The sequence below is a fragment of the Gigantopelta aegis genome, chromosome 3 (genome assembly GCF_016097555.1).
Source record: "Gigantopelta aegis isolate Gae_Host chromosome 3, Gae_host_genome, whole genome shotgun sequence".
In the NCBI taxonomy this organism is placed as follows: domain Eukaryota; kingdom Metazoa; phylum Mollusca; class Gastropoda; order Neomphalida; family Peltospiridae; genus Gigantopelta; species Gigantopelta aegis.
This window is the reverse complement of record NC_054701.1, coordinates 90,543,936-90,566,771: the sequence shown is the minus strand read 5'-3', so window position 1 is coordinate 90,566,771 and position 22,836 is coordinate 90,543,936. Positions and strand designations below refer to the sequence as shown.

Genomic DNA, 22,836 nt, shown 5'->3' with positions numbered 1-22,836 from the left:
CTCAATATATGTGGTCCTTAACCATTTGTCTGACGCCATATAACCGTAAATAAAATGTGTTGAGTGCGTCTTTAAATAAAACATTTCCTTCCTTTGTTGTCTTTGTAAGGAATGTTTTTCATTAGCGTCAGTTAACTATTCGGGGCGGGACTTAACCCGGTGGTATAGCCCTCTCCTGATCGATCCCCGCATGCGCAGTCGGTCACGTATCAATCCTCATCGGTGGGCCCATTGGGTTATTTCTCGTTCCAGCCAGTGCACCACGACTTATGTAACAAATGTCGTGGTACGTACTATCCTGTCTGTGGAATGCTGCATATAAAAGATCCCATGCTGCTAATCGGAAAGAGTAACACACTGCATGGCGACAGCGGGTTTCCTCTCTCATTATTTGTGTGGTTCTTATCCACTTGGTCGATGACATAAAATATGCTGAGTGCATCGTTAAGTAAAACCTTCCTTCCTTCCTTCTTCCTTCAGTTAAGTATGCATTTTTGGATTGTATTACCAAAACAATTATACCTTGGATTCAATGGAAAATGGACACAGATTACAAACACCACCATCCCAACCCCACATTTGTCAAGAATTTGACCCCTGACCTCCTTTCCAAAATTCTTAACAAATAAGTGCCAAGTGAAATGCTAACCTTATTAAACAAACTGTTAATTACAAATACATCTTTTGGGGTTTTAAATAGTTTTAAAAATCATAATAACAAGAAAAATGTGTGTTATTCATAACATATGAAATACCACATTCACAAGTGAAGGTCATAGTTCTACACCTTCCGATTTACAAAATACCTGTTGGGCTAAAAACATATGATAATGACGTATTTATGTGCGCATGAGAGAAACTAATTTAAGACTGGAATTAAGCAAAACAAAAAAGTTGCAATTATTGTTGGGTTTACGTTCGTTCTTTTAAATACATTCTTTAACTGATTTCCCGTGCACGTGCTCACAGGTGGAAAAAAAATTACAAAAAAAGGAAAGGAGAGAAAATAAAACATACTCGTTTGCTATTTCTTACGTGTGAAAGGTTTTCGGAAAACACATGACGTCAATGGCGAGATCCCAAAATAATGAGTTATTTCGGAAGGTACGCCAGTGTGTGTTTCATTCAGTGCTTTGTTTGTTCCTCTGTGTTCACCTGGTCTCGCTAGCACTGACGTTTACTCGCAGACGAACACGGTTTACCTGTCATTGTAAACAGCACCCATATAGAACCCGTGGCATTTACAAATCACTCAATTTATCACATTCTGAGGTGGGTAACAAATATATTAAATCCTGTTTTGACAATACGATTTTATTGTAAACTTCGAGGTGACATTTACAGTCGGTATGATGTTAATTGCAGTTTTGGTGGTTGGATTTAAATGGTGACGGTGGTTATGATGATAGTGGTGATGATGATGGTGGTGACGATGATTATAATGATGATGACGACGAAGAAGAAGAAAAAGGTGGTGGTGGTGATAATGATGATGATGATGGTTATTATTATTATGACAACGAAGAAGGTGATGATGGTGATAATGATAATGATGATGACGAGTACGACGATTATTGATATGAAGATGACGACAAAGAAGGTGGTAGTGATGATGATGATGTTGATGTTGATGTTGATGATGGTGATGATGATGATGATGATGTTGATGTTGACGTTGATGGTGATCATGATGTTGATGTTGATGGTGTTGATGATAATGATGATGATGATGATAAAGCGATAAAATCCAGTGGCAAATAAAGGTTTGAGGCGCAAGTTTGAAAAGTTAAAGTTTGTTTTCATTTACGACACCACTAGAGCACGTCATTGATTTATTAATCATCGGCTATTGGATGTCAAACATTTGGTAATTCTGACATATAGTCTGTTAATGCAGCAAGGGATCTTTTATATGCACTTTCCCACAGACAGGAAAACACATATCACGGCCTTTGACCAGTTGTGGTGCACTGGTTGGAACGAGAGAAAAACAAAAACCTCAAGCGAGTACTCAACTGACTGGTTTGAATAAGAAAATCTCAGTGGTTGTACTGGTGAGGGTAAGAGGAGTTGGTCTACAGATTTTTCGAGTAGTCGTTTAAACTGAGGGATGGGGCACCACCACCCACCTACCCACCAACCCACTCATCGTATACTTATGATATTATCATCTCCCTTCTTAGAACATACACGTTACTTGACTATATTTCAGTACTAAAGAGGCCAGAAGCTGGACACTAACAGTTACACGATGTACAGCAATGTGAATGACTTACTGATAAAACTTTAATTTCAATTATATTATCAGATATGTCACTGTTTATGTAATATTTACAGGAATGGGTAATCGATATAAAAATCGATATAAATAGTAGTGGCAGTTATTTAAAAAAAAAATTAAGATATTTTACGTCAACAATACAAAAACAAAATTGGATTGGAGGGTGCACAATCTTAGAAATGCGCTTATACTATTTAGACTTGGGTTTACTGATATGAGTGTCCATAGAAATGGATATAAACATGGCCTTGCCCAAAAGCTGTCCCGTCGCTTAAATAAAATTGAAGATAAGTTTTACCTTATAAACGTTTTTTTGAAATATTCAGAAAGAAAGTAAATTTATATATTTATTCAAATTACGTTACTAGTATATAACTTTGCATCAGTTCTATTAAATGTTTTATCCACGCACCCCCCCCCCCCCCCCCCCCCTCCCCAAAAAAGGGTGCTATGACCACTTCTGTTTTTAGCTCTCGATTTAATTACTGTTATGCTAAAGTTACACCCACCGTGTACCTCTGCTTATTAATATTCACTTTCTAAAACCTATTTTCTGTAGGTCTGCTGGTATATACACATGTATTTAACTTAATCAACAACAATTCTATTTTAAATAGTCTTACGAAACTGGGAAGGATTAATACGTTAATACAATTCAACAACATAGAATTAAAAACACAAAGAAAAAACCCCGTTTGTAACAAGTCTATTTCATGAATAATTAATTTATTATTCATTACTTTCCTACAGCATCTGATAGACACACGCTGGTACACGGCTTGCTAAGTTTACGAACTTAGATTCATCGATTTATTTATCAGGTGCGGTCCCACGATTTCATACGGGAGGGGATCTCGCTCGCTAATTTGAGTGTCACATTAAGAGAGGTACTACAATTTTACAGTATTTACGGTAAGACAGACTAGGGTGCAGTGACTTTTGTGACATAATTTCGGCACATATGATGATTTTACCGTAGCTAAACTAATCATTTGAGAAATTGGGAATGTTGCTTCTTAAAGCTGGTATGTTGGTATGACTTCCGTATTGTACCAATAAGAATTATTTAAAAGTAAATTACTTGCAAGTACCATATTTTACCAATTGCACGTGTATGTGTGACAGATATCTACAAATTAATCGATCCTACATACGATTTGTGCACAGTTAACTCGAAAATATTAAAAATGCAATATTCTTCCTCTCGGCGTAAACAGCGCTCTCTCTCTACGAATCCGGAGTGAAAATAGAAAGAATTGAATGAATGAATCTTTAACGACACCCCAGCACATAAATACAGTACAGTACATACGCCGTACATGTTTTAAATCCATAATTCTTTCTATTTTCAACTTTTCATAATATACTTATCCTTGTTTGACACCTAATAGCCGATTGGGTGTCAAACAAGGATAAGTATATTATGAAAAGTTGAAAATAGAAAGAATTATGGATTTAAAACATGTACGGCGTCACGGTGATACAACGCGTTCAAACTGTCAGACGTCCTCTATGTATTCGCCAATGTACTAGTACTGAAATACACTTTTATTAACATATAATATCAAATATATTTTTTATATATCCAAACAATAATGAATGACTTTTAGCAGAAAAAAATAGAGATTAATCTATACTTTCTGTTTCTTGATTTAAAATCTTGCTGACAATCTCTGGTTAAAATACCGGTTTAAGTGTGACGACTGTTATCCCGCGAAAACCACTCCCCTATTAATTGGCGCCTGTTTGTCATTATTACTTATACGTGAATTTGGTTATTAAAGAGGACTTTGATTAATTAGCCATATCACGGATAATTTGAGTGATTTATATTGGGTCTTTGTTCTTAATTGTTTTCCGCTGTGCCTGGCTGACGGCGCATGTATGTTTGAAAGTGGTGATTAAGATGCGATGGGTTAATTGATTCTTTATTCGATGCCAAGTGTTTCCCTTTGTCGCTGTAGATAGTGTACAGGGAATAAGGTTTAGTAGAATTATCGGCTTCCGTGGCTTAGTGGTCATGTTATTTAATTTTAAGGTCGCGCTGAACACAATCAATTTTTATTTGCGAAAATGTTAACATTTTTAAAAATGTAAAAGTTAATGTTTCTTTTGTTTAACGACACCACTAGAGCAAATTGATTTATTAATCATCGGTTATAATTAAACAACAAGCATGGCCGTAATTACTCAAACATGTTTTAATATTGAATAAAACAGAATTTATTAGCAATTTGGCGAATTGTGTTTGAATGTGTGAGGCCAAAATAAATGTTATTAGATTAAAATGGAACAAAACAAAGACTCATTAAACGTAGTATTTACTTCATAATCTGTAATCGTTACAATAAGGAGAGGCATATTTGTTTAACGGAAACTCAGCACATTTAAAACAAAGTTTGTTTTGTTTAACGACAACACATAAGTAGCAAGAATTTGTTTATATGCACCATCCCATGCACATGATAGCACATACCACTGGGCTACGTCCCGCCCCTTTTAAAAATGTAAAATTAATATAAAATGCATGTCAAGTTTACATATAATCTACCTGCAAGAAAAGGGGGTATCACATGACTCTTACTAGATTTAAATAATGTTTTTATTAGCAATCCTTATTTTCGTATATAATTGCAGTTTCATTTTTATAGACCACTATACTAATTTTGGTTTCTAATATACATTTCACACTGGCGTAGGAAGCGAGGAGGGGGAGGGGCAAGGGGGGCACGTTTAGCAGCAGCGATGGTTTTTATATAATTATACGTGTGTGTGTGTGTATGTGCGTGTGTGTGTGTGTGTGCGCGCGCGCCCTACCCCCCCCCCCCCCCACACACACACATACTTGTTGGCACCTTCCTACGCCCGTGTTTCACAATAACTGTACACTAAATTAAAGTATATTATATCGATTTATTGAAAATAGATAATAATACTGACCTTTGCACATATAACCAATCAGAGCAGCTGTTTCTGTTACCGCGTTATTAAACGTTCTTGATGCCGGAAGTTCGCCATTTCGTACGGTACCACCTCAAGGCTGGCGATAATATTGGGTTCGTACGTACTTCAATCCAAAGTGCAATGAGTTCCATACAAAATAGTTTCAGGTGGCCTCAATAAAATACGACATATTCCAACTTGTGTCCATACAACCTGGCAGATCATTGTGGTCTAACATCGATTGCAGCTATAAAAGAGATCTTCCATACAGCAGATCATTGTGGTCTAATATCGATTGCAGCAATAAAAGAGATCTTCCATACAGCAGATCATTGTGGTCTAACATCGATTGCAGCAATAAAAGAGATCTTCCATACAGCAGATCATTGTGGTCTAACATCGATTGCAGCTATAAAAGAGATCTTCCATACAGCAGATCATTGTGGTCTAATATCGATTGCAGCAATAAAAGAGATCTTCCATACAGCAGATCATTGTGGTCTAACATCGATTGCAGCAATAAAAGAGATCTTCCATACAGCAGATCATTGTGGTCTAACATCGATTGCAGCTATAAAAGAGATCTTCCATACAGCAGATCATTGTGCTCTAACATCGATTGCAGCTATAAAAGAGATCTTCCATACAGCAGATCATATTTCATTGCAGTTGGAAGTTGGACAGTTTAACAAGAGTAGTTAATTAGTTGATTGGCAAAACGTTATGGTGTTGGGACGGTTCAAAAAGTTACCATATATTGTTTTGTTGGGTTTTGTTGTTGTTGTTGTTGTTGTTGTTATTGATGATGTTTTTTGTTTGTTTGAGGGGTTCTTTTTAGAGGGGATTTTTTTTTTTTTTGTTGTTGTTGGTTGTTGTTGGGTTGTGTTTGTTTGTGGTTTTGGGTTGGGGTTTTTTAAATGTTTTGTTTTATTTGGTTGTGTGTTTTTAAGTTGTTTTTTTATATATATATATATATTTTTTTTATTGATTTTTCTCTTCTTTTTTTTTTGGGGGGGGGGGGTTCAATGGTCTTTTTAATAAATTGCTACCCCCTCCCTACAAGGACTCGACTAATACGCTCGGAGTTAAAAAAAAAATGGTTTAAACTTAATAGTTGCAAACAATAGGTGTGGGGGATTTTAGGTCAGTCAAAACCGTACTCGCTTGAGTTGCTTCAGTTGTAGGGTCGAATCTCCTAGGAGACCCATTGTTTTTCCCAGTGACAACCAGTGCCCCACGACTGGTATATCAAAGGCCGTCATATATGATACCCTGTCTGTTAAAAAAGTGCTACTATCTGAAACTTGAAACTGTATTTCGGTACACTCAGGCCGGCAAACGACAGTCAATGGGGAATTTACAATTATTGTACAATAGGTATTTACTACGTGTCAGTATTACTAAAAGTTGGGGGCGGTAAAGCGCTCGCTTGATGCGCGATCGGTTTGGGATCGATTCCAGTCTGTGGGCCCATTGGGCTATTTCTCGTTCCAGCCAGTGCAACACAACTGATATATTAAAGGTCGTGGTATGTGCTATCATGTCTGTAGGATGATGCATATTAAAAAACAAAAATCCTTTGCTACTAATGAAAAAAATGTAACGGGTTTCCACTCTTGGACTATATGTCTAAATTAACAAATGTTTGATATCCAATAGCCGATGATTAATAAATCAATGTGCTCTAGTGATGTCGTTAAAAAAAAACTTTGCAAACAAACTTTACATTAAACAAAACAAACTTTGTATGGATTTATAAACTAATTCTTTAGAAATACAATAAATTATTCCATGTTATGAACACGACAAATTCCATCAATGATTCATGCTCATCGTAAGGTAACAGGTGTCCGTGCGCACTTCCGTTCGTCCGTTCATTTTTTTTTTTTTTTAATTTGCCCCACGCTCTACTAATCAGCCACTGGTTTCTCGTCAGTGATATTAAAAATGGCAGGTGCTTTTGATTAATTAACGACAGCTGCAAGCTAACCAATCACAATCGAGATAGTATTACAGTCGTGGCGGGTATAGACATATTTTGGGTAAATTTGTGTCATACATCTGTCGAAGGACTTGCAAGAAAGAAATGTTTTTGGAAAAGCAAACCAAAGGAATACTGGAAAACCAAACAAAATAAATACTGGAAAACCACTTGCAATGTCTGGTAAAAGACTTGCACCAGTCTCGCACTTACAGTGACACGTGATACGACACGTGATGCACGCTCGTTATTCAAGGGGAAAAGTGCATAAACAGCATACAAACATATATGTAGCCCTACATATGCTTTGAAAATAGACATCTTGAAATGCTTAAAATGCCTTAGAGTTTTATATACACAGCACAGTTTGAACGTATGTCATTATTATATTGTATTATATTACTTGAAATAATGCATAGTTTAACATATTACATACTCTGAAAATGACAGACTTTGTGACATACCATGGTTTACAGTCTGAGAAGAAACACGCCCACTAGACAGGACATTGTGTTGGATTCTTAGTATCGGTATACACATCAATATCAAACTAGTTAGAGATCGATTTAAAGACATTTGATGGATTGCTCTACGGTGATTACCTAGAAGTCAAAGTCACACCATCCAATGAAATGAACACTTAACTTCATTTAAACCTGGTTTTAAGGATATTTTAGAAGTAAAAGATTGCACTTGTGTTAGTTAAATACCTATTATTTTACAACTCGTTTAATAACGTACGATAAATATCTAATGACCGATCGTGTAGTATATAACATGACATACAGGGGAATGTTGATGCAATGTTTATGAATGCAAACATTTATTTATATTTCAATAAGAAACAACAGTTTAAAATAAATAAATAGAATGATTACTTAGTTGTACTGGTTTTATTATTTTAGAAATATTAAATATAACAATTTAAACATGATATTATGTTATCAATTACTTCCTTTTTCCACTTTCTTTTCCCCAGACGGACTATTATTAAATACTTTAATTGTTTTCGGATAAAAATAATGTTTTCATTAGACGGGTTATCAAACAAGTTGCGAACGCTGAACTTGTTTCTGAAATAGCATTTCCATTAGAAGTCTGGGAGAGGGATATTGCACGTGCACGTTTAACGGCATAGCATAATGAAACTCGGTTGATACGGTGCTTCATCTAATGGCATTGCGCTAAATATGACACCACGTACTGTGTTGCACAAAACATCCAACAGTGTGTCGCGTAATCGCATCATCCGACAACGCCTGGCTCAGATTTCTAATTCTAACCTCCTTTCAAATCAAACGGCTAATTTTTAATAGGAATTTGACACAATTTGCTGACACATCTATCTCTTCTTCTTCTTTTTTTTTCTTTTTTTTTTTCTTTTTTAATAAAAATTTGTCTGTCTGTCTTGTCTGTCAATCACAATAAGGTTTTTGAAAAGTAAGTTGTTTAATAATAAGGTTTTTGGAAACCAAAGTGTTTAAGAACAAGGTGTTTGAGAAATGATTGTTTACCAAATTTAAAAAATAAATAAATTATGAGGTGACCGTTGAACAAACGTCCGACCCAACATATGAACAACCCTCCCTAGTAGCTCCCTACGACTTGCATATCAAAAGTTTTATCGTGTCTGTGGAATGTACTCATAAAAGATCTCTGACGACTATGCATCATAAAATTGGCCAATAGCCGATTATAATCAATGTGTTCTAGTGGTGTTGTTTTTGTTCTGTTTTTAGCCAAGAATACCTCAGGGAAAGCACAGTTTATGCCCAATAACAGTACACTACAGTGTTAATATCCTTAAGTTAATTAAGCCAAGAATACCTCAGGGAAAGCACAGTTTATGCCCAATAACAGTACACTACAGTGTTAATATCCTTAAGTTAATTAAGCCAAGAATACCTCAGGGAAAGCACAGTTTATGCCCAATAACAGTACACTACAGTGTTAATATCCTTAAGTTAATTAAGCAACAATTACGCGTTTGGTCGATTACTTTGTAGTGATTTGTTAAAAATAAATGTAAAAATAGCGAAACACGACACTCGCAGCTATGATAATGAATCTTTATTTTGATTACCTCAATACATAATATGACGTACACTAATGCACCCTGTACACCACAATGATAATATTAATTGGGATTCTTGTGTTCAGTGAATAATTAGGTCACTCGTGAGCCGCGCCATTTTTAACTTAATTGTACAGTAAAAGCTTAATAGATGTGTAATTATCTGTCAGGCACGCGAGACCCGCCACCACCTTTCACGATTTCTTTTGTTTGCGTTCACACATGGAAGATTTGTGGAATTGGGTCACGTCAATACATCATATTGATTAGTACAGTGTTACACAACCAATCTGGGCGCGGCCTCATTACGCCGTGATTGATTGACATACTAATCTACAATATATTATTTTCCACACCACATCTTCCAATCTTACAGAACAGAACAGAACTTAATTTCTCCCAGGCCGTTACACAACGGCATATGGGGAATATGAAATAACAATATTTGACAGTGACAAGATGGGTTTTACAGGAGATAATATATATGTATACAGTACAATGCATATATGTAATAAATTCACATATGATGTGGAACATCATCATACTGCACATGTACAAAAATATACGCAAACACTCATACATATATACGTATACACATACATACATATACATACACACACATACACATACATATACATATACATATACATATACATATACATATACATATACATATACATATACATATACATATATACATATACATACATATACGCATACAAACACACACATACATGTACATATACACACACACACACACACACACATCCATAGACATATATATACACACACACACACACACATACATATTCGTAAACAAATATATAATGGCAATAATGGATAGTGTATACATTTTCATTTGTAGGCAGCTGTAGTTTTAGGGTTTATGGAATTTGTTAATAATTTCTTTTATTAATTTGCATAGTTTCTTAAGGGCACTTATTTTATTATTAGTCATCAAACGCTTATATTTCAGCATACTGGGTTTAATATAATAGTATGGCTTTAACAATGAGTGACGTAAATTTACGAAAAATGTGCAGGTGAATAAATAGTGAAATTCATCTCCTATGTCATTTGTATTACATAAGGTGCATGTTCTGTATTCCACTGGGGTGTTGTTCCAGCGCCCTGTTTCAATAGGCATATAATGGTTGGAGGTTCTAAATTTTAGTAAAGTAGTCCAGGATTTTTGTGGTAATAGGATAAGATATTTCTCTAAACTAAGATTTTCTTTAAATATAGCGTACGTTTTACCTCTTGATGATGTAGATATATTACTATTCCATTGTTGTAGATATTGATTATTTTGTCTTAGCTTTATGTTATCAAGAAGCAGCTTTATAGAAGAAAAGTTCTGTGTCAGCCAAATATCGGTCATATCCAAATTATTGAATATATCTTCCACATATTCCATCCATTTATAGTTATATCCATTTAGAATTGAGTCGTGTGACATTAATTCGTGCAGCAGAAATGATGATTTCGTTCGTTTACCTGAAACAATTCGGGCCCAGAAACTTATAATTCTTTGTTGAATAATCAGGTTAAGGGGTTTTCTTCCTAATTCTCCATATAGCATGAAAAGTGGGGTACCTTTTTTCATGGGTAGGATATGCCTCAAGAATGTAATATGAACATTTTCGACAATATCAGTATTTTTATAACCCCATATTTCGCATCCATATAAAAGAATCGGAAGTACAATTGAGTCAAATAGTTTTAGTTTACGTTCCACTGAAAAGTTGTTATCTTTAGATTTTAACAGAACAAAGTACATTGCTTTCATTGCCTTTTGTTTTAGTATTTTTTGGTTATATTAAATGTGTTACCTGACAGTCATTTGTGGGCATATATACAAATCTTCCGTAGACCGGCCTTGGTGGTGTCATGGTTAAGCCATCGGATGGTAGGTACTGGGTTCGCATCCCGGTACCAACTCCCACCCAGAGCAAGTTTAATGATTCAATGGTTAGATGTAAGGTCAATACCCTGACTTCGCCCTTACTAACAACTAACAACTAACCAGTAACTCACCGGGTTAGTACATTTAGTGGATTAAATTTCTGAGTTTGTTTTGTTTAACGAGATCACTAGAGCACATTGATGTATTAATCATCGACTATTAGATGTCAAACATTTGGTACTTTTGACATATAGTCTTAGAGAGGAAACACGTAAAAAAAATTCCATTAGTAACAAGGGATATTTAATAGTCGCCATCCTTCAGACAGGATAGCACATACCATGGTCTTTAGTATACCAGTCGTGGTGCACTGGCTGGAAGGAGAAATCGTCAATGGGTTCTGATGAGATGCATTCAAAGGAATTCTCTATTGTCATGCTAGGCTCAGACTGTCAACTGTTACGACGAAGTTGATCAACTCGACGGTTGCGTTGTAATTTCCCAAACTCTAGACTTGGACGGGTGCGCTCATATTAACAACTAATAGGTTATACGACGAGAATCGAGGTGTAAGAGCGCTCAGACTAGCAACTGGACAGTCGTAGAAGTCGTGACAGCAGATAGCTGGCCATGTGTTTACTGGCAGTTGGTAGTCTGAGCTTAGCATTAGTGCCATTTTAGTGTGCAGTTTTCAGTGCGGCGAAGGCACGGGAACGGTGACCAAAAACCGCGCCATGCATTTGAAAACACTGCTATTCATAATCACTGATGCGTTCGCTTTTAGAATTCTGCGACCACGCCAATCCCAACTACCACACACATACATACGCGTACGGGCTCCTTTTTATTATGGGGGGGGGGGGGGGGCTGTTTTTTTGCCGAAATTAAAAAAAAGCTCGAGTCTGGATAACAATATATTAGTATATTAGTATTACTGCCAAACAGCCACAGGGTTGCAAACACGTTTTTACATGGATTTTGCGGGTAGAAGGATGAAAACACATGGTACAAAAAGTCGATGGTTAGCACATTTTGCCCGAAAATCTCAATAATTTTGGCCCGAATGTAAGGGTTTGCTCCAGAACGAGTGTGTGTGTGTGTGTGTGTGTGTGTGTCTGTTTGTGCGTGCGCGTGCGTGTATGCGTGTGCGTGTGTGTGTGTGTGTGTGTGTGTGTGTGTGTGTGCGTGCGCGTGCGTGTATGCGTGTGCGTGTGTGTGTGTGTGTGTGTGTGTGTGTGCCTCAGCCAGATAGCGCAGAAAAACGTCCGTTAGACTGGTATATACGCTTCACGTTAAACCCAATGATCACATCGGGAACCAGTTAAATAGTTAGCGTCACCGATTGTTGGCATCAACCGATTACATTATAACCGATGATCGATGATGAAATTCCAATCGATTCCTATCACTAACTGTGACACTAATAGTTGTTGATACACACGTTCTACACACACACACACACGCCTCCCCCTCACCATGAGACTCAGGTGGTTCAATCCCTGGGCTACTGCAATCATCTACAACACCGGCATAATTGGACACATTACTTTTTTCTCGAACCCATTCATGGCATCTTTCATATCTTTATTCTTCTACCATCATCGTAGCTAGAACTACATATGAACATCGTGTGTGGATTCTGTAACGTTCGTTTTTCAACTCCCAAACAAATTGGGCAATGATAAGCGTGGATCTAAGATTATTTAATGGGGGAAGAGGGGGTAACATTAAAGGGACACTCCTGAGTTTGCTGCATTGTAAGATGTTTCCGACTAATAAAATATGTCTACGATTAAACTTATATATTAAATATATGTTTTTGTTTAGAATATCAGTGGCTGTATATTCAATGTGGTCTTCTTAATGTTTGTACGAAACCCAAACTGGATTTTTTCTTCAAATAATTTCTTATGTACGAAAAAATTACATTTTAGGAATTAAAATGAAATTTAACCTAGTACAAATATTAGAATGATAAGAAACACGTTTAATATACAGCCACTAATATTTTATGCAGAAAAATATATTTGATATGTAATTGCAATCGTTAAAAAGTCTCTGTTAGACGATAACATCTTAAAAATTGCAGCAAACTCAGGAATGTCCCTTTAATGTAAATTGTAATGTAGTTTGGTGGCGTGGATAAACAAGACCTCTCACACTGTACAAAAGTTAAAGTTTGTTTTTTGTTTAACGACACCACTTAAGCACATCGATTTATCAATAATCGGCTTTTGGGTGTCAAACATTTGATAAACATTCAATATATACCAGTCGTGGGACACTGGTTGGGACAGGGGAGGAGGATAAGTGAATGGATCTACCGAGGGGGATTCGATCCTACGAGCCAAGCACCTCACGTGAGCTCTCTACCGACTGATCTCGGCCACGCCCCTCACATGATACAAAGGTCAAATTCATGTCTTGACTCTGCCCCTGGCGATGTGAGAAGCTGGACCCGTGGTTACAGTGCATGGACAAAGAGCACCCCAACCACTGACCAACAATAGGGGTCGGGGCCCGTAGGGCCCGCCGCGTAAATCCAGACCTATCTGTGGTTAGAGTTAAAGGGTTTTATTGTTCAACGACACCACTAGAGTACATTGATTTATTAATCATCGGCTATTGGATGTTAAACATTTCGTAATCTTGATAAATAGTCTTAGAGGGGAAACCCGCTTAATTTTTCTACTAACAGCTAGGGATCTTTTATAAATGAACTGTCCCACAAACCGGACAGCATAATTATACCAAGGCTTTTGATATATCAGTCGTAGTGCACAGGCTGGAAAGAAAAATATCCCAATGGGCCCACCAACGAGGATCGATCCCAAACCGACCGCGCATCAGTCGAGCGCTGTACCACTGGGCTACCCCACCCCCAAGCCCGAAGTGTGGTATTCAGCTGCAGAGATCAGCCAGTATAGTGTAATCAATACCCCCACACGAATCTTGGTAACAACAGGTAGGCAGGGCCGTAGCTAAGATTTTTTTTTTTTTTTTTTTTTTTTTTTTTTTTGGGGGGGGGGGGCAACTGAGTAGTTAATAGTCTAAAAATTCTTAAACGGTTAAGAAGATAATTTTCTTTAAGTTTCCACAATGCTTTCCGGATCCCCCTCCCCCGCTAGCTACGGCCCTGATAGGGGGTGGGGAAACGTGTTTATTTCTGTGTTACTTTCCTGTTCGTTTTTGTTATCACCACCGGCCTCGGTGGCGTCGTGGTTAGGCCATCGGTCTACAGGCTGGTAGGTACTGGGTTCGGATCCCAGTCGAGGCATCGGATTTTTAATCCAGATACTGACTCCAAACCCTGAGTGAGTGCTCCGCAAGGCTCAATGGGTAGGTGTAAACCACTTGCACAGACCAGTGATCCATAACTGGTTCAACAAAGGCCATGGTTTGTGCTATCCTGCCTGTGGGAAGCGCAAATGAAAGATCCCTTGCTGTTAATCGGAAAGAGTAGCCCGTGTAGTGGCGACAGCGGGTTTCCTCTCAAAATCTGTGTGGTCCTTAACCATATGTCTGACGCCATATAACCGTAAATAAAATGTGTTGAGTGCGTCGTTAAATAAAACATTTCCTTCTTTCTTCTTCTTGTTATCACCGTTTGAACTAATATTGTACCATTAAAAAATAAATTATAGAATAGCCATAGAAACACCCGCCATACATATGTTTTCCTTATTTTTTAGTTGACAGTGACGAAATGCTAGCATACCATTGTAGAAATAATTAAAACACTGATGAGAAATCAATAATTAATGATAATATAATAATTTATACATGCATGAATCTATTTTCATTGTAATTGTATGTATGTATGTACGTATATGTATGTTATATGTATAACTATACTTTATATGTATATCTATACTTTATATGCATATGTATACTTTATATGTATATATTTATGTGCCTGTGTAGGCTATATGTACTATGTATGTATGTTTGTAAATATCTGCATGTAAAATTGCTTGGCAACACACCGACCCCCATTACAGATATATATATCGCCGCCTCGTTTACTTACACAGAATAGTACTCAGTATAGTAGACCTATAGATACAAAAAGTAACATGCATACGTGAACACAAAGATCTATGAAAGTACACACAGACATCTGGCTATGCGCAATCAAACTTCGTTTGGGAAATAATTTTTTAAAGTCTTATTAATTAAAGCATGACAAATGTTGCTTTTTCTCATTCTCATTTACTGAAACGCTTCGGTGTCAAATGGGGATTGATAGACATCTGAGCAGCGAAGTGGAAAAGCGAAATCGAGATATTCCAAATTTGGAGCAAGTTATGTCAGTTCCATTCAATACGGCCATCGCCGTCTCACTTCTGCTGATTGGACCAAACCTTTTGACATAAGCGAAATGGGCGTGTTTGTTTTCATTGTGGCGTACGAAATTATGGGCGTCAACACTAGTCCGACTGTACAGTTGACGTCAACGGGAACCCATGTTAGTTGCTAGGCAATGACCGACGAACCAGTCAAAGTTGAGAACGAGCTGTCCATCACGCTATCTTGGCGCCTTTGTGAGACGCGCGAAATGCCCACCCACGATGGGACCAATAGTTAGACAGAGGGAAAGAGATCGGACCGTTTAGTCCCACGTGCACGGGTTGTTTGTGGTAGTTAGATAGCAGTAGACAGGGTAGGAAATATGAAGATGGATTCTCAAACTCAACAATCTTCACCAAATAGTAACGAAGAAATTCCTAATGATCCAGGGTACGTATGCTGCGCGTTTCCACTTTCGCGTTCCGTTCCGCGATCTTCGTTGTAATGGCTGCAAGTCACTTTATGCAGACACTTTTCTTCAAATAGGTCAACGTTTCAAAGAACGACACCTCTTGTTAACAAAAATCTCTCTTCTTTTTTCAGCAAAATGTTCATTGGGGGACTGTCATGGCAGACAACCGCAGGTAAGCGATTTGATCTTGTCGTAGCTGATTAAATGTGTCATTTGATCGGTGTAGTAACACTGCGTTCATTCATAATCTGCTTGCGGTGTGTAAATTCGTCCGCTGTGGATTCTTTGGCGCAAGCCGCTCGAAATCGACCTGTTTCAAACAGTCTCGTTATGGCATCTATTTATCAGACCAGACGTAAATATCTTTGCTCCGCAGCTCAAACTTGCGACCACACCCTTATGAATAACCAAGTCGTATCCACCCTTACAACGTGTAGCTTATTATATTCCGGCATAACAGTAAACAAAGATATTACTGTAGCGCGAAATTGTTTTTAATTTATTTTTTTATTTTTTTGCTCATTGGTTATAAATAGCTCGATTCTAAAATTAACCCGTTAACGGTTTGATTTATTTTTGTGTTTCTTATTGACGATTATTTTTTATAACATCAAACACGATATGTGTTCGGATGGTTAGTGATACCGTTTATTAGCAACATATAAATATTGACACATCGTCTGTAACTGTAGGTTACTACATAGATTTGTTTCATTTCTGTATATTTCTCTTGATGAACACACATCAATGACAGTTGTAAATATAAAATATGTAAACAAAATAAAGTATTGAGTTTAGAAAGATAACGTCTTTAAAGACTGATTAGAAATGGTTATAAATAAATGACTGAGTTTCAAATAGAGATCTATACACAACGGATGTGGAAAATTTTACACATTAAATAATTTCCGATAATCATCATCTGACTACTGCTGATGGTGGATTCTACACATCGGTTCCATGTTCGTTAGTCACAGTATAACAGAATCCCACAAATATATAATCAGGGATTAAGATGAAACAAAATAATTATCATCAGTTTAGTGGAGTTGGTCAGAAACCTGAGAAAGTCGGTAACCAAATTCAGTTTCGGTTAGCCAGAGAAAATGGATGTCGATCTATATATAGTACATCCAGTTTTTAAGTGATTTTTTGTTTTTCAAATCAGTAATGCTAAATTTAATTTTAATTGACATTTTCTTATTTTGGGGAATAAACCTTGAACCTGATTAATTAAAAACACCCCTCCCCGAAACGTAGACTTGTATTGTCCGGGCTTTTTTTTTTAACCTGTTCCCGGTTGGGTTCTAAGGAGAAATGACCTCTGAGCTATTCAGATATATTTATTGTTGGTAAGGGTGCATGTTTTTCCCCATCAATAGCACTGTTTTTTAATGTATAATCAAGAGAATTCCAATTTAAAGTGTTACCCTAGTGTAAAATAACTGTACTGTTGGGCACAGTGCATTAATAATTCCAGCCACATTAATTTCACCACACACTTTTTATTAGTGGGAGTTCTTTTGTTGGCAGGTGTGGCAAGATATCACAGGTTTTGCTTGTGCAGTCTTGGTCAATAGAAACCAGCTCTCAATGTATCACTGCTTTTGAAATTAGCTGCTCGTCACTGTATACAAATGACTAACCCAGCTAAATCACAGAGCTGTTATTCAGGGGACAAGTCACTAATGATCATACAGTCATCAATACTGAATTCCAAAATGCATCTATAATATCACAGTATAAATGTGTATGTGTCCATTGAATGTTGTTAATCATAACATTTTGTTACGTTACTCCCTACTATTGTTTATATGTAGAGAAATAGGGTTTCTAATATGTATTTTAAGTAGATATATAGGGTTTCTAATGTGTTTTAAGTAGAGAAATAGGGTTTCTAATAAGTGTTTTAAGTAGAGAAATAGGGTTTCTAATAAGTGTTTTAAGTAGATAAATAGGGTTTCTAATAAGTGTTTTAAGTAGAGAAATAGGGTTTCTAATAAGTGTTTTAAGTATCCATACAAAATGCTTCAACACAGTGTAATTATAACATTTCCAAGCTGTTACCGTTGATGGATATAAATAGAACCAATCCTCATATGCATGCATATTTGCCAATAGCAAGATCTGTCAGTGTGACTAAGTTTTAAATAACAATGTTTTCTCACAATGTTCTCTATATTATTTATTTACAAAGTGGGATCTATTAAATGTTTACCCTTAAAAGGAATGACTGACTACAGGTCATTTTGTATTATAACCTTGTGTAAAATGTTATGTCTGGCTGCTGTGACTGTAATACATGTAGTATAATGATTTACAGTAGTTAATATGGGTAGTACAGTATTTCACACTAGTTGCACTAAAGTTAATCATACTATTATTTGTATTTCAGTAGTAAATAAACTAAGACAATACTATTTAGTAAAGTGTGCCAACCTGGCGTCTCTATTTCAGAAGATCTACAGAAGTATTTTAATACACATGGCTGTTTCTGTATTTCAGGTCTAAGGGAGTATTTGAATAAATGTGGTCATGGTTTCTCTATTTCAGAAGGTTTAAGGGAGTATTTTAATAAACGTGGTGGTTGTGGTTTTTCCATTTCAGAAGGTCTAAGGGAGTATTTTAACAAGTATGGCGAGATCAAGGAAACCATGGTAATGAAGGACCCGACCACGAAACGATCAAGGTTCGTCCCTCACATTATGTTTTTTTCTTTGCATTGGTAGTGGTTTTTCTATGGTGCATGTCTTAAATGTTTAACCTGGCTTTCACCAGTTGCTCGTGCAAGCAGCGTGCGCACGCCACTAGATACCAGCGCCATTTGGAGATGCAGTCGTTAAAACGTAGACTACAATTTCACTTTTAACTAACCATGTCTGAAATACAGTTCTCAGTAGCTGATTACAAATATGCTACAGTTTCCCACAGTATTTACTGAAAACTTAATTCCTTTCTCTAAATGTTTGCAATTAGTAACCATGTATTCACAGGTAAATGGTAATATTAAAATATTTTGAATATGCAACAGGTGTATTGAATAAAGAGTGTTTGGAGAACAACAGCTTTATTTCTCAAGCCTCATTTTATAAATACAAAAAGTAGACATGTTTTTTTAGTTTTTTAAGCTAAAAGTATATATTTGGCTATTGAAAATTTTACCTACATTAACATTGATACAATAATTTTTCAAACTACAAATGATAAAAATTGGCTTAAAAACATTTTCAGAAAATGAGACTTTTGTCACTGCAACAGTAAAAATTAAAATGAATCGTTAGAAAATGTTGTAGGAAATATATCGTGTAACTTGGGGCTTTTAAAAATGGGTGCATCTCCAAATGAGGACTGGCAGACCACTAGGAAGAGCCGATGGGCGGCCATCATTCTTACAAACACGTTAGACTAGCTCTCTTGGATGCAGTAGTTGACGACCGATTTCTTATTAATGTTTATCTTACCAAAACAACTGCATTTTGTTTGAGAAAGTCATCATCTCAGTTTGGCTAGTGAAGGGTAAACGAGTTGCGCTATCATTTAGTTGCCTGCAGTCTAGTCATGCACCATAATGACAATTGATTGAACTTGCCACGGTCGGCGCGGAACTGGGCAGAAACATGGCATTCTTGTGTCTCTCGGTACCATACTTCATCTAAAGAGATCAGGTGGTTACATTAAAACACCAACATGTGGACTGGGTATCTAGGATTGTGTGTAATAATTAATATATGTGCGTGAATACTCCAGTCTTTTTGTTCTGAAAGTTGAAAAGTGGTTTATTGGTTTTAGTATTTCAACAGTGAGTGAGCAAAAGTGCAAATGAAGCAGTGTCAAGGATGATCCATTAGATGTTAATTACTGAGTCGGTTTGGGGAAAACCCACACTACTGACCTACAGGCCATTTGAAAATTATACATCAGTAATGCACTCTGCAGGTCAGCTTGTCAAATTGGCATTACAAAGTATATTTCTTTTTGAAATACTGCACAATTGACAGAGGCCAACAGTTACAATTATGCAGGCATTAGATTTTACAATCATTAATATAATTATGTTCAAATTATATTGCCAATAAAATAAACATTTGGTTTAAGCAATATTTATTACTATCAATAGCCTATATAAAGACTTTTTCCTGCATTTTGCAGCTGAAATAAATATAAAATCAACATGGTCGATACTTTGTAGAAATGAACAAAGGCATATTAGATATGCACAGAAATGGTGTCTATAATGTGATATCCATGGAAGTGCACCGGATAGAATAGTGCATTAATAACCTGTTGTGTCCAAGTCGAAATAAAATGTGTCTGAGACCTATTATTTATGAACCAGACCCGTGAAAGACGTCAGTCAGCTGATAATCAAACTTACAGAAATAGCTTTCCTTGTGTTGAGATGTGGGCTACTAAAACCAATAATCCAAGTCTTTTATTCAAACTGATAAAAAAAAAACCTCCAACGCTTCTCTTGTATAAATAATGCATCAGTAAGAATGGTAGTAAAATGTAAACTATATTACATGAACTTTTCATTGTGGTCTTGTGGTAACAACGTGATGATTAAACAATCACCAGTGTTACAATTACTACCACTAGTTTGAGTTTGGTGTTGACATCATGTATGATGTTCTCTCAGTATTCAGCTTCAGTAGCTATCATAATTTAAATATTTACCATGTACAATATGCAATATAAACATTAAATAATAATAAATAAACTTCCTTATACAATACTATTATGACACATTTAAAAATATTTTCCTCTATAACACTCTTCAGACAAGTCTGGTAATTCCAAAATAAGATTGTCAGGCAATTTGGCTTCTTTTGGGTATTTTGTTTTACAAAACAAAATTAAATTTGTAAATTTGGCTTTTATTTCATACTGTGAGACATGTTAGTTCAACAACATAAGAACTTAGAAAAAAACTGCTATGTTTCTTCTAATGACCTATCTTAGAAAGAAAACAACAACCTTGCTATGTTTCTCCAAAGTGTCCGTATGACCGTGGTTCTAGGTTGGTATATTTGTACTTATGTTGGTGTTGTTTTTCAGGGGCTTTGGCTTCGTAACGTACAGGGATACTTCTAGCGTAGAGAAGGTATTAGCTAGTGGACCTCATATGCTAGATTCCAAAACGGTATGGTAGTTTCTTTCTATATTGTTCATTTCACTTAGTGCTCATCTGAATGAATGCTACATGTAGACATTACGTACATTTCCACCTTTCTCGTATATGTCACCTTATGCTTACTTCAATCGTAGTGCTTTTATTTGTAACTGTATGTTTCGTACCTTTCTATAGAAAGTGGATGCATATTTATTTATACTTGGTAAAGCATAACCTAGAATTTAATATAGCTCTCTTCAGTTTTCTTTTACATAGTAGTCATTCTTAATTATTATTAAACTTCATTTCTACTAAGTGCATTTTGGTATATGGTTATAAAACTTGTATGTGTATATATATATATATATATATTTTTTGGATGAGTGGGAGTATAAAAAAGGTGTTATTTGAGGAGCTGTTTGGTTGTGGTGTTTACTCAGGACATCACTGACGGCATTGCTTGTCAGTGGCCACACTGGCCTTGCCCATGTTTGCTCACTATATACATTGTTCACTATGAACCAACAGTGGGAGGCCGTGATAACTTAACTTCTGTAATAAAAGCATACTTTTTTCAAACCTGCCTGCATTTGCCGTTAAACGACTTCAGTGTTTTACCATGAACAACTCTTGGTATGCTTTCTCTCCTCAGGTGGACCCCAAGGTTGCTTTTCCAAGGAAGTCACAACAAAAGGTAAATTTTCTTCTTTTCTTTCTGTAGATGTAGCATCCCCCCTTCCTGGTAGCTTGAGGCTAGTATTAGTTATGTGCCTTGTTTCACAGTAAACCTGCCTTACAAGATGTTCCTGCCTCTAGGGCACACAAAGGGTGACCATGTAATTAACCCCTGCAGGGCAAACACCAGCCTTGTTACTCTGGCTGATCCTTACATAAATCTACTTAACCAATTAAAGACACATGTCTAACAACTAATTAGTTACGTAACCAGTACTAACCCTCCAACAGTTGGCCCAATTCATTTACATGGACTGAGACTTGGGATGAGTCCTTGCTGGAAATGTGAATCTCAGCTGATTTACGACTTTGTCTTACAATAGCTTACTACTTTATGACTTCTTTCTTACAGTGTAACATGCAATACATTAGTGTTAAAGTATGTGTTACATGTAATACATTTAGTATGAGTATGTACATGTAATACATTAGTATAGCTGTTATATGTAATACATTAGTATGAGTATTACATCTAATACATTTAGTATGAGCATGTACATGTAATACATTAGTATGAGTATATACATGTAATACATTAGTATGAGTATATACATGTAATACATTAATTAGCATAGTGTTACATGTAACACATTAGTATAGTTGTAACATGTAATACATTAGTATGAACATTACATATAATACATAGTATTGTTGTTAATGTAGTACAATAATCGCCAGTGTTATGTGTAATACATTAGTTTAACATAGTTTCTTCAGCATGTCTTAGATTATTGTGTTTAGAAGTTCGGGTTTAGTTGAGAAGCTAGTTTTTCTTCTGTAGTTTTATTCCGGTTTGGTTTTAACACTTCTCTAGCTGAGATAGATTAGAGGTGTCGTGGTAGGTGACTGGTTCTGTTGGTCTGTTAACAGCTTTTCTTTAAGATTTATAGTCGTACCATGATCTGTTGCTCCTGGGTTTGTTTGTTACACATGGTGTAGTTAGTCTAGCAGCCTAACATAGCTTTGGCCAGGTGACAAACGTAGGTGCTACTTTTATTGCTCTGTAATGAAGTGATGACATTCCTGGCCTGCACTTTGGAT

At 36.3% G+C, this 22,836-nt stretch overlaps 1 protein-coding gene across 6 annotated transcripts in view; it reads left to right on the top strand.

Moving 5' to 3' along the window:
• Positions 1-14,665: 14,665 nt before the first annotated feature.
• The window catches only part of LOC121369309 (RNA-binding protein Musashi homolog Rbp6-like), a 143,273-nt gene continuing 135,102 nt past the window's right edge, over positions 14,666-22,836 (top strand). For all 6 annotated transcript variants that reach the window (XM_041494286.1, XM_041494284.1, XM_041494288.1 and 3 more), the window contains exons 1-5: positions 14,666-15,925; positions 16,079-16,119; positions 18,555-18,636; positions 21,006-21,090; positions 21,713-21,754. In XM_041494286.1, coding sequence (XP_041350220.1) covers positions 15,858-15,925; positions 16,079-16,119; positions 18,555-18,636; positions 21,006-21,090; positions 21,713-21,754 — 318 coding nt within the window. In that variant the 5' untranslated portion in view covers positions 14,666-15,857. The remainder of the gene's footprint in view (positions 15,926-16,078; positions 16,120-18,554; positions 18,637-21,005; positions 21,091-21,712; positions 21,755-22,836) is intronic.